Raw genomic sequence first — 13,299 nt, 5'->3', positions numbered from 1 at the left:
AACATGGCGATGCCCAGGATGGGCAGAGCATCGCCCCCTGGTGGGCAGAGCGTGGCCCCATGATGGGCGTGCCGGGTGGATCCCGGTCCGGCGCATGCGGGAGTCTGTCTGACTGTCTCTCCCTGTTTCCAGCTTCAGAAAAATGCAAAAAAATTAAATAAATAAATAAATAAATAAATAAAAAATAAAAAATTACCGCACGTGCAATGGCTTACCACAACAATAATGTATTCTTTCCTAGTCCTGGAGGCTAGAAGTCCTGAGTCAAGCTGTCAGCTGGGCTTGCCCCCTCTATGGCTCTGGAGCAGGACCCGTCCTTGTGTCTTTCTCATTTCTAATGGCGGCTAGCAATCTTTGGGGTTGCTTGGCAACAATGTCTGCCTCTGCCATCACGTGGCATTCTGCCCCTGTGTCTTTGCTTCACACGGCTTTCACTTTTTTATGTGCCCAAGTTCTCTCTTCCGATGAAGGCACCAGTTATTGACTCAGGGTCTCTTCTCATCCAGTAGGACCTCATCATAATTCAATTACACCTGAAAACACCCTGCTTCCAAATAAGGTCACGGTCATACACTGGTAAGGACTTGAACATATCTTTTGGGAGGACATGAATCAATCACAACTGCCATATCTGTTTGAAGTATTGCTACAGATTTGTGCCCTAGAAATAAAATAATTTTTAATAAACTCTCGTGTGAGTCTTACCTAAAAAACAAAAACTAGAGTGTATTTGTATTGAATTCTGTGCATCACTGAGTATATTCCTGACAAGAGAACACTTCCGGCTTGTCTAGACATGATCGGAAACAGAAACTTGTCTTTAAAAATATTTAACTTGTTTTATTGAATTGTAACAAACACTCCTTCATTTATCTTAACTTTATTTTAATTTATTCCTATAAAAGAGTTATTTTTAAATAAAGTCACATTTTTGGGTACTGATGAGGTGTTAGGAGTGTAACATTTGAATTTGTAAATATGCAATTTTACTACCAAAGCATTAACTTAGTTATTCATAAAAGTAAATACAAAGACATAAAACACATACCATTAAAGAAGAAAATAAGTTAGATATATTGTTTTAATCTTAAAGATTAAAACAATGCTACTGACTTTATCTCCTATGCTGTACTTTACATCCTGTGACTATTGTCTTATGTGTTTATCTATTTATTTATGCATGTTTCTCACATGACTATTTTCTAATGTGAACTTTTTCTCTTAATACCATATAAAGAAAAAAGTGCCAATAGCTGTCCAGTTCCCCCGGCACAGAGCGTCTGCTGGAATGAGTGTGGGAATGAAGATAATGGTCCTACGTCATTGTGAGCGAAGATCTTATTTTTGCAGAATCTTCAAAACAACGTCGGCAGGACGTTGTCAGTTCCCTGAGGAGCCAGGGCAGACGCCCATGCAAGTGAAATGTTCTGCGATTGACACTTCATGTGTTTCTGGATAAACCACTTCTGCATATACGATGATTTACAGCCAGACTTGTGTCATTGTCATCAACGTCACTTTCTGTCATCAAGGTTTCATTTAATTCTACCACTGTGTCATGATCCAGAGATGAAGCATCAGATGATGGAATAGCTGTTATGACAAAGGAAACTTATTGAGGTCAGTCATGCTATCCTCAGAGAACAAAGAATGTTTTCTTCAAGGTCTGGGGGAGCCCTGGGTTAACCGGGACAAGACAGCACCCACCTGGCGCCTTCCAGCTCTCAGCCCCGCCCCACAGGGCAGCACCTGGCGTGCCCCTCCCCTCAGGGCCCTGTGGTGCTGCCTGTACCCGCCTCTGCGCAGCCGCAGAGTGGCCCCAGCCCTGCTGTGGAGTGAGGCTCCGCACTGAGAAAGCGCATCATTTCTGTGGAGAGCTGGATCAGACAGGGGGCCTGTGGGGGAGACCGTGGCTCTCCTCTCCTAAGTCCCTACCAGACTACGTCCTGCCCCAGAGCCAGAGGCCGGCCTGCTGCTCACCCTTCATGGTGCCTGATCTCCTACGTTTTCGGACGAAATAGATACCAGCACCAATGATGATGGTCATGACAATCGCTGCCAAAGCAATAATACCAATGATCCATCCAGTTGACAAGGAGGTTGAGTGCTGCGGGGTATCTGAAACATTTAAGATTGTACCAAAAGGTGAAAAAAAGCAAAAACCTTGTTAAACTGAAAATCACACCGCCCTTAGCATCTGTTTCCCCAGACAGCACCTGTCACCCCATACTGACTGGCTTGTTAAGTGACAGCCACTCCATCACATCCTGGGTATAAAGGTGAACAGGGGCTGTGCCCTGTGCTCTTGGAGCTCATATTCCACTGAGGGTGACAGTGTCTCTCTGATTATCACAGAACTTGACACGCTTACTGTGGGCAGACAGTTTCTAGGATGACGTACCCCTGGTCCTGTTCTTCTCCAGACTGACGTCAGACAGGTCCATGCTGTGCTCTCGCGTCCTCTCTTGCTGCGTCTGGGGCAATTCCGTGCATGCGTTTGTGGCATTTACCTTCTCTGCCAGGGGACCCCGAGGGGTACTTAATTCTGTGCGGGGAAGGAGGTGAAGACTTCATAAGAGGTGACATTTGAGCTGCTTGAGAAAATACTACAGCAGAGGAAGAAGAGAAGCTTTGGTAACACCATGATGTATAGAAATTTGGGGACCATCCAATAGACCAGGGTGACTGGGTCTTTGCTTAAGTGGAGAAATGACACTGACAGGAAGTCCCCTGAGAAATCAGCCAGCGGATCCATCCATCAGATTTTCATCACACACACACTCACATACATACACACACTCACACCCACACACATACACACACTCACACTCACACCCACACAGGGAACTAGCCCCTCACAGAGAACTACCACAGCTCCGCACCCTGCTCAGTACCTGTGGGCTCCCGCACTTTCTCCATGTGCTCTAGGAACTCCCGCAGCCACTGATTGAAGTCTCCCTTCAAGATATTCCTGAAATCCTTTGCCAGTTTCTTGATGCCCTCCCAGTTCTCCTGGGTCCCTCCGGCTGTAGAATTGATGTTTATCCAGGTCTCTTTTATCGCATCGAAGAGGAGGACAGGCTTTCCATTGAAGATGACCCGTATGAATGCACCAGTGCATCGTCCTGCCTCCTGCAGACACCACAGCCTCAGGGTGAGAGAACCTGCAATCCACACACAGGATGTCACCCTGCCTCTGAGAGCCCGCCATCGCCCATAAGTCAGGGTATCTCTGCACATTTACATGTCTGCTTTTCTCTCTGCATGACTTGCCCTTTCTGGCCATCAGGACGCCCTGTCTCTGAGGTTGCACTAGGGCTCAGTTCCCACCACAAAGCCCCTCCCCCCTGTGCCTGCTCCTTCCCCCTCCTGCTCACTGTCCCCACCTCCCCTCCCCCATCCCTTACTGTCCCCACTTCCCTCACTTACCCACTTTCTTCATCTCAGCCAGTTCCATCCTGAACCTTCTCATCCTATCTTCCAGTATTTGGGGTATTTTGGTCAGTGCATCTGTGCCATTTACCTTCTCTCCAAGGTGACCAAAAAGGCTGACCTTGTTGCTGTCACTGTCATACTGAAAAAAAACCTCTTCATCCAGTGAGCCGTGAGCTTGACCCCAAGGCTGTCCGGGTTCGGATGGTGATCGGACAGTGAAGCTGAGGCAGAGGGAGTGAGCATCTGTGAGGACAAAACATAGTTGTGGCCTGGGGACTCCATCTGAAGGGCCTGATGCTGAGGGAGGGTCTCCATCTCACCCTCCATTTTTTTATCCGGGGTCCTGTCGAACCTTTAACTGTCTGAGGCTGTAACATACTCTGGTGCCACCGCGGACCTTTGGGTGTACATACTGTTACCAGGAAGATTCATCTGATAGATGTTTTTAGTGACTTCTACCAAGTTCTGAGGTACAAAAATACAAGACCAGTGTCTTCCCTCCGAGGACCTAACATCTAGGTGAACACACAGGACTTGCAACTGAAAGGAAAGAACGACCCCATAGGACACATGTCATATTCATGATTATTCCTGAGCATTCGGAAAGGCTTCCTGGAGGAGGTGGTACCTGGCAGGACAGGGAGAGCTGCCACAGGTGAGCACAGCACCAGGTGCCATGTCTTAGGCTGGGGTCCCCCAGGAACTGGGTGTCAAATACTTCCCGGGGAAACCCGTGCAGTTACACCACACCCTCACCTCTAAAACTCAGGGACAGTCACCGACTTCAAAGTGACCTGCATGAAGCCTGTTCTCTTTCAACCCCTCCACCGTCCTCCCCACCCAGCCAGGTCTGGAGATCCCAGGACACTCACTGCACAGTCTTCCAGGGTCCTATCAGCAGCAGTTGTGGCGAAAGAGAAATAGTGAGATGCTAGCAACATTGTTGCTAAACTGCTTGCCCAGGGTCAGAGGCAAGAGCTAGCAGGCATGTGTATAATAAATACACCTTCTGTGCAGGCTACACCCCGCCCCCGGATGACCGTGACACAGGTGATGAGATTCAATTGAGAAACAGTTTGTAAGGGAGTAGTCTGCAGGTATTTAAATATATATATAAAAAGGAGACTTGTTTTAAAAAATCCCTTTGAATAACCTCTCTCCCCTGTGCTCCTCTTTACCCCATAAACCAGGGGTCCCCAAACTTTTTACACAGGGGGCCAGTTCACTGTCCCTCAGACCGTTGGAGGGCCAGACTATAAAAAAAACTATGAACAAATCCCTATGCACACTGCTCATATCTTATTTTAAAGTAAAAAAGACAAAACGGGAACAAATACAATATTTAAAATAAAAAACAAGTAAAATTATATCAAGAAACTGACCAGTATTTCAATGGGAACTATGGGCCTGCTTTTGGCTAATGAGATGGTCAATGTGCTCCTTTCATTGACCACCAATGAAAGAGGTGCCCCTTCCGGAAGTGCAGCAGGGGCCGGATAAATGGCCTCAGGGGGCCGCATGTGGCCCCCGGGGCCGTAGTTTGGGGACCCCTGCCATAAACTCTCTGGGAGTTGGATTGTTGGAGAATCTGTGAGCTCCTCTTCCCTCCCCACCTCCACCACCTTCCTTTCCCCTCTCCTTCTTGATTCTTTTTCTTCCCCTTTCTGCCTTCCCCCTCCAGCTTCTATTTTCTTCCACACCCCTGCCTGACCCCCACCTATTCCAACTCTCTTCTTACTCACACCCGAGTTAATCAAACAAGCCGCAGACTGGGGGCACCTGGGCAGGGCTACCATCAACGAGGGGTTTCTATGAGAGCCGGACAGACAGTTGGAGCCAAGACTCTAGAAAACCTAGAAAACCCCAAGTAGCTCATCATTAGAAATAGTCTCAGGGTTCTGACTCTTGAGCTGTGAAATTAGTCTAAGAACAAAGTTTGGTGTCACATTAAAATTTCCAATGTGACTTTTTCTTCTGTGATTAGTATTTTACTGAAATTTAAAAAAATGTTTTCAATCACAGTTTACATTTAGTGTTATTTTGTATTAGTGTCAGGTGTGAAGCATAGTGGTTAGACAATCATCTGCTTTACAAAGTGGTCCCCCTGGTATTTCCAGTGCCCACCTGGCATCATACATGGTTGTTACAATGCTATTGACTTTATTTCTATGCTGTACTTTACATCCTGTGACTATTGTCTTGTTTCTTTCTTTCTTTATCCATTTATTTATGCATGTTTCTCACATGACTATTCTCTAATGTGAGTTTTTACTTAAGGTTTCCTCTTAATACAATATTTTACCATAGTTCCTCCTCACATTTACAACTGTCCAATATGTTCATCTTTTTTTTCTTTTCCAAGTGAGAGGGGAGTAGATATACAGACCCCTGTCTACACTCTGACCAGGATCCACCCGACAACCTGGGGCCATGCTCACAACTGAACTATTTTTAGTGCCTGAGGCAGAGGCACTAAAAGGCAGGTGCACTTGAATCAATCAAACCATGGCTGTGGGAAAAGAAGAGAGCGAGAGAAAAGGGGGAGGAAGAGGGGTGGAGAAGCAGATGGTTACTTCTCCTGTGTGCCCTAACCAGGAATTGAACCTGGGAAATCCACAGGCCAGGGCAACGCTCTACCATTCAGCCAATCAGCTAGGGCCCAGCTGTCCATCTTACCCTCCCCCTCCGTCAGCTCAGGCTGCTCTAACAGAACACCATGGACTGGGAGGCTTAGGCAACAAACAGTTATTTCTCACAGTGGTGGGGGCTGGAAAGTGCAGGACCTAGAAATTGGCACATTTGTGTCTAGTGAGGACCCTCTCTCCCTGCCGTGCAGATGGCTGTCGTCCTGTATCCTCACATGGCAGAGAGCAGTGAGAGTGAGCAAGCTCTCTTCTCTCATCTTAGAACCTCATCATGGGGGTTCCATCTTCATGACCTAATCACCTCCCCAAGGTCCCAGCTCCTAATTCTATCATGATGAAAGTTAGGATTTCAACATATGAATTTGGGGGCACAAGAATTCAGTGCATAGTACCCTCTGCCCATCTCGTACGTTCCCAGTGTGTGCCAGGCACCACGCTGGCAATTTAAAATGCAAGTCAGACTCACTCGGTGATGCCCTGTGGGGCCGACTCTGGGGATCTCCCGATGCTGGTAAGTGGGTCTGCACCACTGGTCTTTACTGGATCACACAGACTTCAAGGAAAGTAGCCACTGAGGACGTGCACTGCTCTTTCTCTGGAGATGCGGGTTGTTTGCTCAGAGGACTCTGCTCAGAGCGTCTCAAGGGGCCCAGGAACGTACATCAAACATTCTCTGGCTACTTAGTTTCGACAACTTGAATTTGCAGCCTGTTTCCTCCCCCTGGCCTGGTACTAGGGCAGCTTCTTAAAGGGCCCAGTATTTTCCACAAGTCTCATCAATCACAGGAAGGGTAGCACCAGGCTTATACTATAGTTAGTTCCTGAAATTTGGGTTAAGGTCCCAAAGAGAAAGACAAAGAAAGAGCTGCCAGATAGGCACTGAGTTCTTACAAAAAAGGGTCAGGGGCCTTAGCTATTTCTCCCCAATGCGGTCCTCAAGTCAGTCCAAGGAGAGACTGCAGACTTAAATCAGCTGGGCTGGATGTTTAATCCCTGAAAGTGAGTCAGAGAGCTCCTTGTGCACTGGGCAGGCTGGCTCTCTGCTTCTCAGGGCACACTCGTGAGTCCTTCAAAGTCTGTGATGGGACGAGTGTGGGTCAGGAAGGCAGGGATGGCTGGTCTGCCTGGGGGTCTAGCCACTGAGCCTGTGTGTCTGAGTTGGAGTCCACGTGTCTGAGTTGCCAACGTCAGCCTTAGGCAGTGCCTCAAACACACATGAAGACATAAAGAGCACTGATAAAGGTAACTACATACTAAGTAGGAAAGACAGAACTAATGTAAACTTGTCTGAATACAACTGCATCAGTAAAAATATCAAACCTGTTTGATTGGTTTATAATGTTTAAAGATGTAATTTGTATGACAATAGCAGCATAAAGGGAGGAGGGTAAAGGAGTAATATTGTAGCAAAATTGCTATTCATCTGAACTAGACTGTTTTAGGTTAAAAGGCTAATTGTAATCCCCAGGGCAACTAGCTAAGAAAAAAGTCGAAAGAATATGGAAAAGGACACAAGGGAATAAAAGTAGCCAGGGTGCGTGTGTGCGAGACCTGCGGGGTTTCAAAGACGGAAGAAGTGGAATTGGCCAGGAGGACCATGCGGATTTGAAGACAAAGTCCTAAAGTGACACTTCAGAACAGAAAGGAACAAAGGTTTAGTTCATTACCAACAAGATGTAATCATGTAATTCTTTAAGTACTGGATTTAACTTGTAAATGGTCATTCCATTTGGAACTCAGGATTTCGTTTATATGACAGCTAAATAAACGATGTCATTTGGTAGAAGAGATTAGGATGGCAGTGGAAAGAGCACAGACTTGGGATTAGGCCCACCGTGGTCTGCATTTCAGTGTCACCATTACTAGCATTAATCTGATCAGGGGCAGGTTATTTCATATCCTTGAGCCTCAGTCCCCTCAGTCCCCACAGTCCCCTTACCAGTTAAGTGGAGATGTAATAAAAATTCACACCTTACAGTGCTGATGTAAAGGTGAAATTGAAAAATATATGGAAAGTGCCTACTAGAATGACTGCCATGTAATTAGATATAGTTCAGTAAATCATACTCGTTTTTATTTTTGTTATAAATTCTCAATGTAAGAAAAGTACACATGGATATTATGGGGTAAATCAAAAAATCTTTTTTTTATATAGACACAGAGAGAGAGAGAGTCAGAGAGAAGGACAGCAGCTAGGGACAGACAGACAGGAAGGGAGAGAGATGAGAAACATCAATTCTTCGTTGTGGCACCTTAGTTGTTCAATGATTGGTTTCTCATATGTGCCTTGACCGGGGCTACAGCAGAGCAAGTGACCCCTTGCTCAAGCCAGCGACCTTGGGTTTCAAGCCAGTGAGGGACCTTTGGACTCAAGCCAGTGGCCATGGGGTGATGTCTATGATACTACGCTGATCCCCTGCTTAAGCCAGCAACCCACACTCAAGCTAGTGAGCATGTGCTCAAGCTAGAGATCTAGGGGTTTCACACCTGGGTCCTCTGTGTCCCAGTCCGATGCTCTATCCACTGTGCTACCACCTGGTCAGGCAAAATCCTTTTATTTTGATCATGGTAAAAGAATATGCAAAAGAGCAGTGTCAAGTTTATACCTCAATGATAGTTCACATTCACAGAGATAAGAATTAAGCCTCCTCACGCTCTGGCTGGAGAGCCTAGTTTATTGTTTCAGCAGGGAACACTCAGGAACTGCTCCACATTCCTCTCTCTCTCCTCCTTTCTCTCACCTTCATTCCCTTTGTTTCAGTTCAAATCAATAAGTAAAACATTTTTAAAAAGAAAGAAAGAAACTACAAACTGGTAAACACACACTTATGGAATCAACAGGTGCCTCTAGTGGGACAACAGGAGCAGGGCAGTTAGGCACAAACCTTCTGCGTGACTGCCATCTAGTGGGTGGGAAGTGATATCTCTGTAGTTTTGATTTGCATTTTCCTGCTGGCTAATGATATGAGTATGTTTGTTCGCATGTACTTATTGGTCATTTGTATTCTTCTTTGGAGAAATGTCTACTTTAAAATTGGGTTGCTTGTGCCTGACCAGGTGGTGGCGCAGCGGATAGAGCGTTGAACTGGGATGAGGAGGACCAGGTTTGAGACCCCCGAGGTCGCCAGCTTGAGCGCAGGCTCATCTGGTTTGAGCAAAAGCTCACCAGCTTGGACCCAAGGTCGCTGGCTCCAGCAAGGGGTCACTCAGTCTGCTGAAGGCCTGTGGTCAAGGCACATATGAGAAAGCAATCAATGAACAACTAAGGTGTGGCAACGAAAAACTGATGATTGATGCTTCTCATCTCTCTCCGTTCCTGTCTGTCCCTGTTAAAAAAAAAAAAAATGGGTTGCTTGCCATTATATTATTAAGTACAAGAGTTCTTTATATATTCTAGATACCAGTCCCTTACCAAAGGTATGATTGGAAAATACTTTCCTTCTAGAGGTCGTCCTTTCAGTTTCTTGATGATGTTCTTGGAAACAAACATTTTAAATTTTGAAGAGGTCAAACTAATCTATTTTTTCTTTTGTTATTTACACTATTGAGGTATTTAAGGTTTTTCCTAATAAGGACACAAAGATTTACTCCTATCTTTGAATTCTTTCGTGCACTGCTCACAGAAATTAGAGGCTATTTTATCACTTCATATTCATTTTGAAATATCTCCTAATTTTTGTGAGCAGCATATCTTCTTTCATGTACACATGTATATACACGATCCTCTCTGAGTGAACTTTTGTGTCGTGTGAAGGACTGTGAACCTGCCCTCCCAGAACGCCCTCTGACACATGATTATTCTGAGCTGCAGGCCCGTGAAAAACAATGGAAGCAGCCAGAGGCTTTCTCTGAGCACCTGTATCTGCCTCAGGACAGGTCCTCCAAAAGGAACCAGCTGTCATTTATCCCCTCCTGGGAGGATGTCATCAACCAGGGAGCACTGACTGGTCACAGGAGGGGAGACCAGAAGCAGACACCACATCCAGACGGATATTGTCACACACTCCTTGGCCTCAAATCTGTTTTTCTAAGGGTCCATTAATATTTTTTATTCTTAGAGAGAGAGAGAGAGAGAGAGAGAGAGACAGAGTGTGTGTGTGTGTGTGTGTGTGTGTGTGTGTGTGTGTGTGTGACAGTGAGATGACAAGCATCAACCCATAGTTGTTCATTGATTGCTTCTCATATGTGTGTTGACGGGGAGTTCCAGCCGAGCCAGTGACCTTGGGTTTCAAGTCAGTGACCTTTGGGCTCAAGCCCGTGACCACGGGGTTTCGAACCTGGGACCTGAGCATTCCAGGCTGACACTCTATCCACTGTGCCAGCATGGACGGGTCAGGCTCATTCATCTTTCTTAAAAATCTTTTCCTCTGCCCTAAGAGTCCTACCCACCTTCCCCAATTAAGATATTTTATCCTGAGTTCTGAGCTACCTCAGGAATCCCTCATTTTCCCTGAGTAGCTCCCATCTGTACAGAGGTACACATGTGAATAAACATTTTATGTTTCTCTTGGTAACCTGTCTTTTATCACAGGGGTCTCAACCAAGAACTCACTCAGGTCCCAGAGAGAGAAGTATTTTTCCTCCCATTATAGGTGAAGGGGAGTGCTGAACTTCTTCCTTCTGCGTAGGACTCTCGCAGGTACTCTTGGTGATTTCTGAGTCAGTTTCTATTGTTTCCTTTTTTTCTTGATTACGGGCCACTTTATGTTGCTTTTTAGCATGTCCAGACATTGTTTGATGGGTGCTTGAACCTTGCGGTTCTGTGCGGTGTAAAGTGTCTGTAGCCTTCCTGTCAGGCTCAGGGAACCCGACGTGAATGCGTGAAGCACAGGTGTCCATGGAGGCTCCGCCTCTGTTAAGTCCTCACACTGACACCTAGTTCCTAAAAGGTCTCTGCCTTCCTCCTGTGCCCAAGCCCCTTTGCTACTGGGAATGCAGCCTCATCTCAGCCTGCTTGGTTGGGACAGTTAAGCCCCTCTCAGTCACCTTCCACCAGGGGTTAAAGCCAGACCCCTGTGCCCACAGCTCTGTGGATAGGCTCTCCTTCCTGTGTCAATCACCTGCACCCACGTGGTACTGCCCCGCCCAAGTCTAGGCAAACATTGCCTGTGCTCCTGCTGACGCACAGCACCCAAACATGAGCCCTTTCTGGGCAGTGGCTCTGGTCTGACTCATTATTATTTTGTAATTTCTCACTTCAGGGCCCAATTTTAAAACAGAATTAAAAACACAGGTCCTAGCTTTGCACAGTGGAGTATCGTAGCCAAGGAGGCTTATCCGAGGCGCGATTATTGCTAATTGAAAACTTTTCCCAATACCCCGCTCTGAAGACTTGAAAAACATAGGTCCTTACTATTCTTTTAGGCAACTAGAAGGGTGGAATCATTATATCAGTACATTGTTCCTCACTGCATGATAAGTAGAGTTATATTTCTCATGAGAAGGAATCTGAACTTTGCATCCACAGAGAGACATTTAAGGTGTTTTGCCAACACAGAGACACAAAGTTAATCCGTGTCCATTCGGTCCCAGGACAGAATGGCTCCCAAGTGCTGTCCCTGCCTGTGACCCTCTGGATTGCCCCTCCCCATGGCCCTACCACCTGCTCCTTGGGGTGAAGTGCCCCTAAATTTCGATTCCTTCTCCTCACACCCCACAGCACCCCTGCCTCCACCCATTCTCCAGGCCCTCTATCCTTTCCCATCTCCTTTCCTCATTTCACAATCATTCCTTCTTAGAGACTCAAGGTTTCCGTTTCCAGGAGCCCTCTATCTTTTTTATTTATTTTATTTATTTATTTTTTACAGAGACAGAGAGAGAGAGTCAGTGAGAGGGATAGACAGGGACAGACAGACAGGAACGGAGAGATGAGAAGCATCAATCAATAGTTTTTTGTTGCGCATTGCGACACTTTAGTTGTTCATTGAATGCTTTCTCTTATGTGCCTTGACCGTGGGGCTACAGCAGACTGAGTAACCCCTTGCTCGAGCCAGAGACCTTGGGTCCAAGCTGGTGAGCTTTTGCTCTAACCAGATGAGCCTGTGCTCAAGTTGGCGAACTCGGGGTCTCGAACCCGGGTCTTCCACATCCCAGTCCGACGCTCTATCCACTGCGCCACTGCCTGGTCAGGCAGGAGCCCTCCATCTTAATGAAGGGGCTGAAGGCATTCTTAGCTGTCCTGTCCTCAATGGCATATTTTCTACTAGTTCCCATCCCAGTGGTGGAGGACTTGGTGGAGGGATTCAGAAGAACAGACCGACAAGTACAAAGCAGTCACGGGCTGTAAAGTACAGCATAGGAAACATAGTCAGCATATCGTACTAACTGTGCTCCAGGTGGGTTATGATATATCAGGGGGGGCACTCTGAGAGATATCTAATTGTTGAACCACTATGCTATACACCTAACACTAATAAAAAATAGTACGGAATGTAAATGGTCATTTAAAAAGGTAAGGGCCATGACCAGATGGCCCAGTGGTAGAGAGTTGGCTTGGCGGGTAGATGTCCCAGGTTTGGTTCCCCGTCAGGGCACACAGGAGAAGCACCCATCTGCTTCTCCACCCCTCCCCATTCTCTCTCTCTCTCTCTCTTTCTCTTCCCCCCCGCAGCCATGGCTTGATTGATTCTAGCACATCAGCCCCAGGTGCTGAGTATGACTCTGTGGAGCCTCTGCCTCAGGCGCTAAAAGTAGCTCAGTTGTGAACATGGCCCCAGATAGGCAGAGCATCGGCCCTAGGTGGGGTTATCAGGTGGATCCCGGTGGGGGTGCATGCAAGAGTCTGTCTCTCTATCTCCCCTCCTCTCACTTGGATAAAGAAGAAAAAATAAAAATAACAAGTAAAACAATAACAAAACAATTACAATGAATAGCAGTGTTATGCAAAATAAAGTGAAGATTTTCAAAAATAAGAAGAAAGAAAAAAAAGTTTGCAGATTCCTTCTTGCATGTAGGACCTTTATGTGCTGCTGCCTTTCCAGTAGGTGGAAAATGTGGGAGCACAGAGTGCCCCTCCTTTCCATCAGTAGTGGAATAACCCATTGCATGGCCTTGGATGGGAACACAGCCAACAAGAAAAGAATGTTTTGCCAAGAGAATTGTTTTGTGACTTGAAGGCGAGTCACTGAAACAGGTCTATGTGACCGAAGGTAGTTGCTGAGCTTTTTTCTCAGTAAAACATTCTCATAAGATTTCTGTTCCTTTCAAGGTTATCCCTTGA

The 13,299-nt window shown here is 46.3% G+C and overlaps 1 protein-coding gene, 1 long non-coding RNA gene and 1 pseudogene across 5 annotated transcripts in view; 2 read left to right on the top strand and 1 right to left on the bottom strand.

Annotated features, from left to right (window-relative positions):
• Positions 1–1,493, top strand: part of LOC136398722 (uncharacterized) — a 30,739-nt gene extending 29,246 nt beyond the window's left edge. Inside the window, exon 5 of the long non-coding RNA XR_010750037.1 lies at positions 1,238–1,493. This is a non-coding gene — a long non-coding RNA (uncharacterized lncRNA). The remainder of the gene's footprint in view (positions 1–1,237) is intronic.
• LOC136398720 (retinoic acid early transcript 1E-like) overlaps positions 1,238–13,299 on the bottom strand; it is a 43,922-nt gene continuing 31,860 nt past the window's right edge. For 2 of the 4 annotated variants that reach the window (XM_066373001.1, XM_066372997.1), the window contains exons 2-6: positions 3,430–3,678; positions 2,895–3,164; positions 2,402–2,545; positions 1,981–2,118; positions 1,238–1,593 (exon numbers count right to left, since the gene is read on the bottom strand). In XM_066373001.1, coding sequence (XP_066229098.1) covers positions 1,442–1,593; positions 1,981–2,118; positions 2,402–2,545; positions 2,895–3,164; positions 3,430–3,678 — 953 coding nt within the window. In that variant the 3' untranslated portion in view covers positions 1,238–1,441. The remainder of the gene's footprint in view (positions 1,594–1,980; positions 2,119–2,401; positions 2,546–2,894; positions 3,165–3,429; positions 3,679–13,299) is intronic. The other 2 variants (XM_066373000.1, XM_066372999.1) reach the window with 1 other exon arrangement.
• On the top strand, positions 11,319–11,467 carry LOC136401826 (U4 spliceosomal RNA; annotated as a pseudogene).

This window comes from Saccopteryx leptura, chromosome 3 (genome assembly GCF_036850995.1).
Source record: "Saccopteryx leptura isolate mSacLep1 chromosome 3, mSacLep1_pri_phased_curated, whole genome shotgun sequence".
In the NCBI taxonomy this organism is placed as follows: Eukaryota; Metazoa; Chordata; class Mammalia; order Chiroptera; family Emballonuridae; genus Saccopteryx; species Saccopteryx leptura.
Note: the sequence above shows the minus strand (reverse complement) of the source record. Positions and strands in the feature narration are given on the sequence as shown.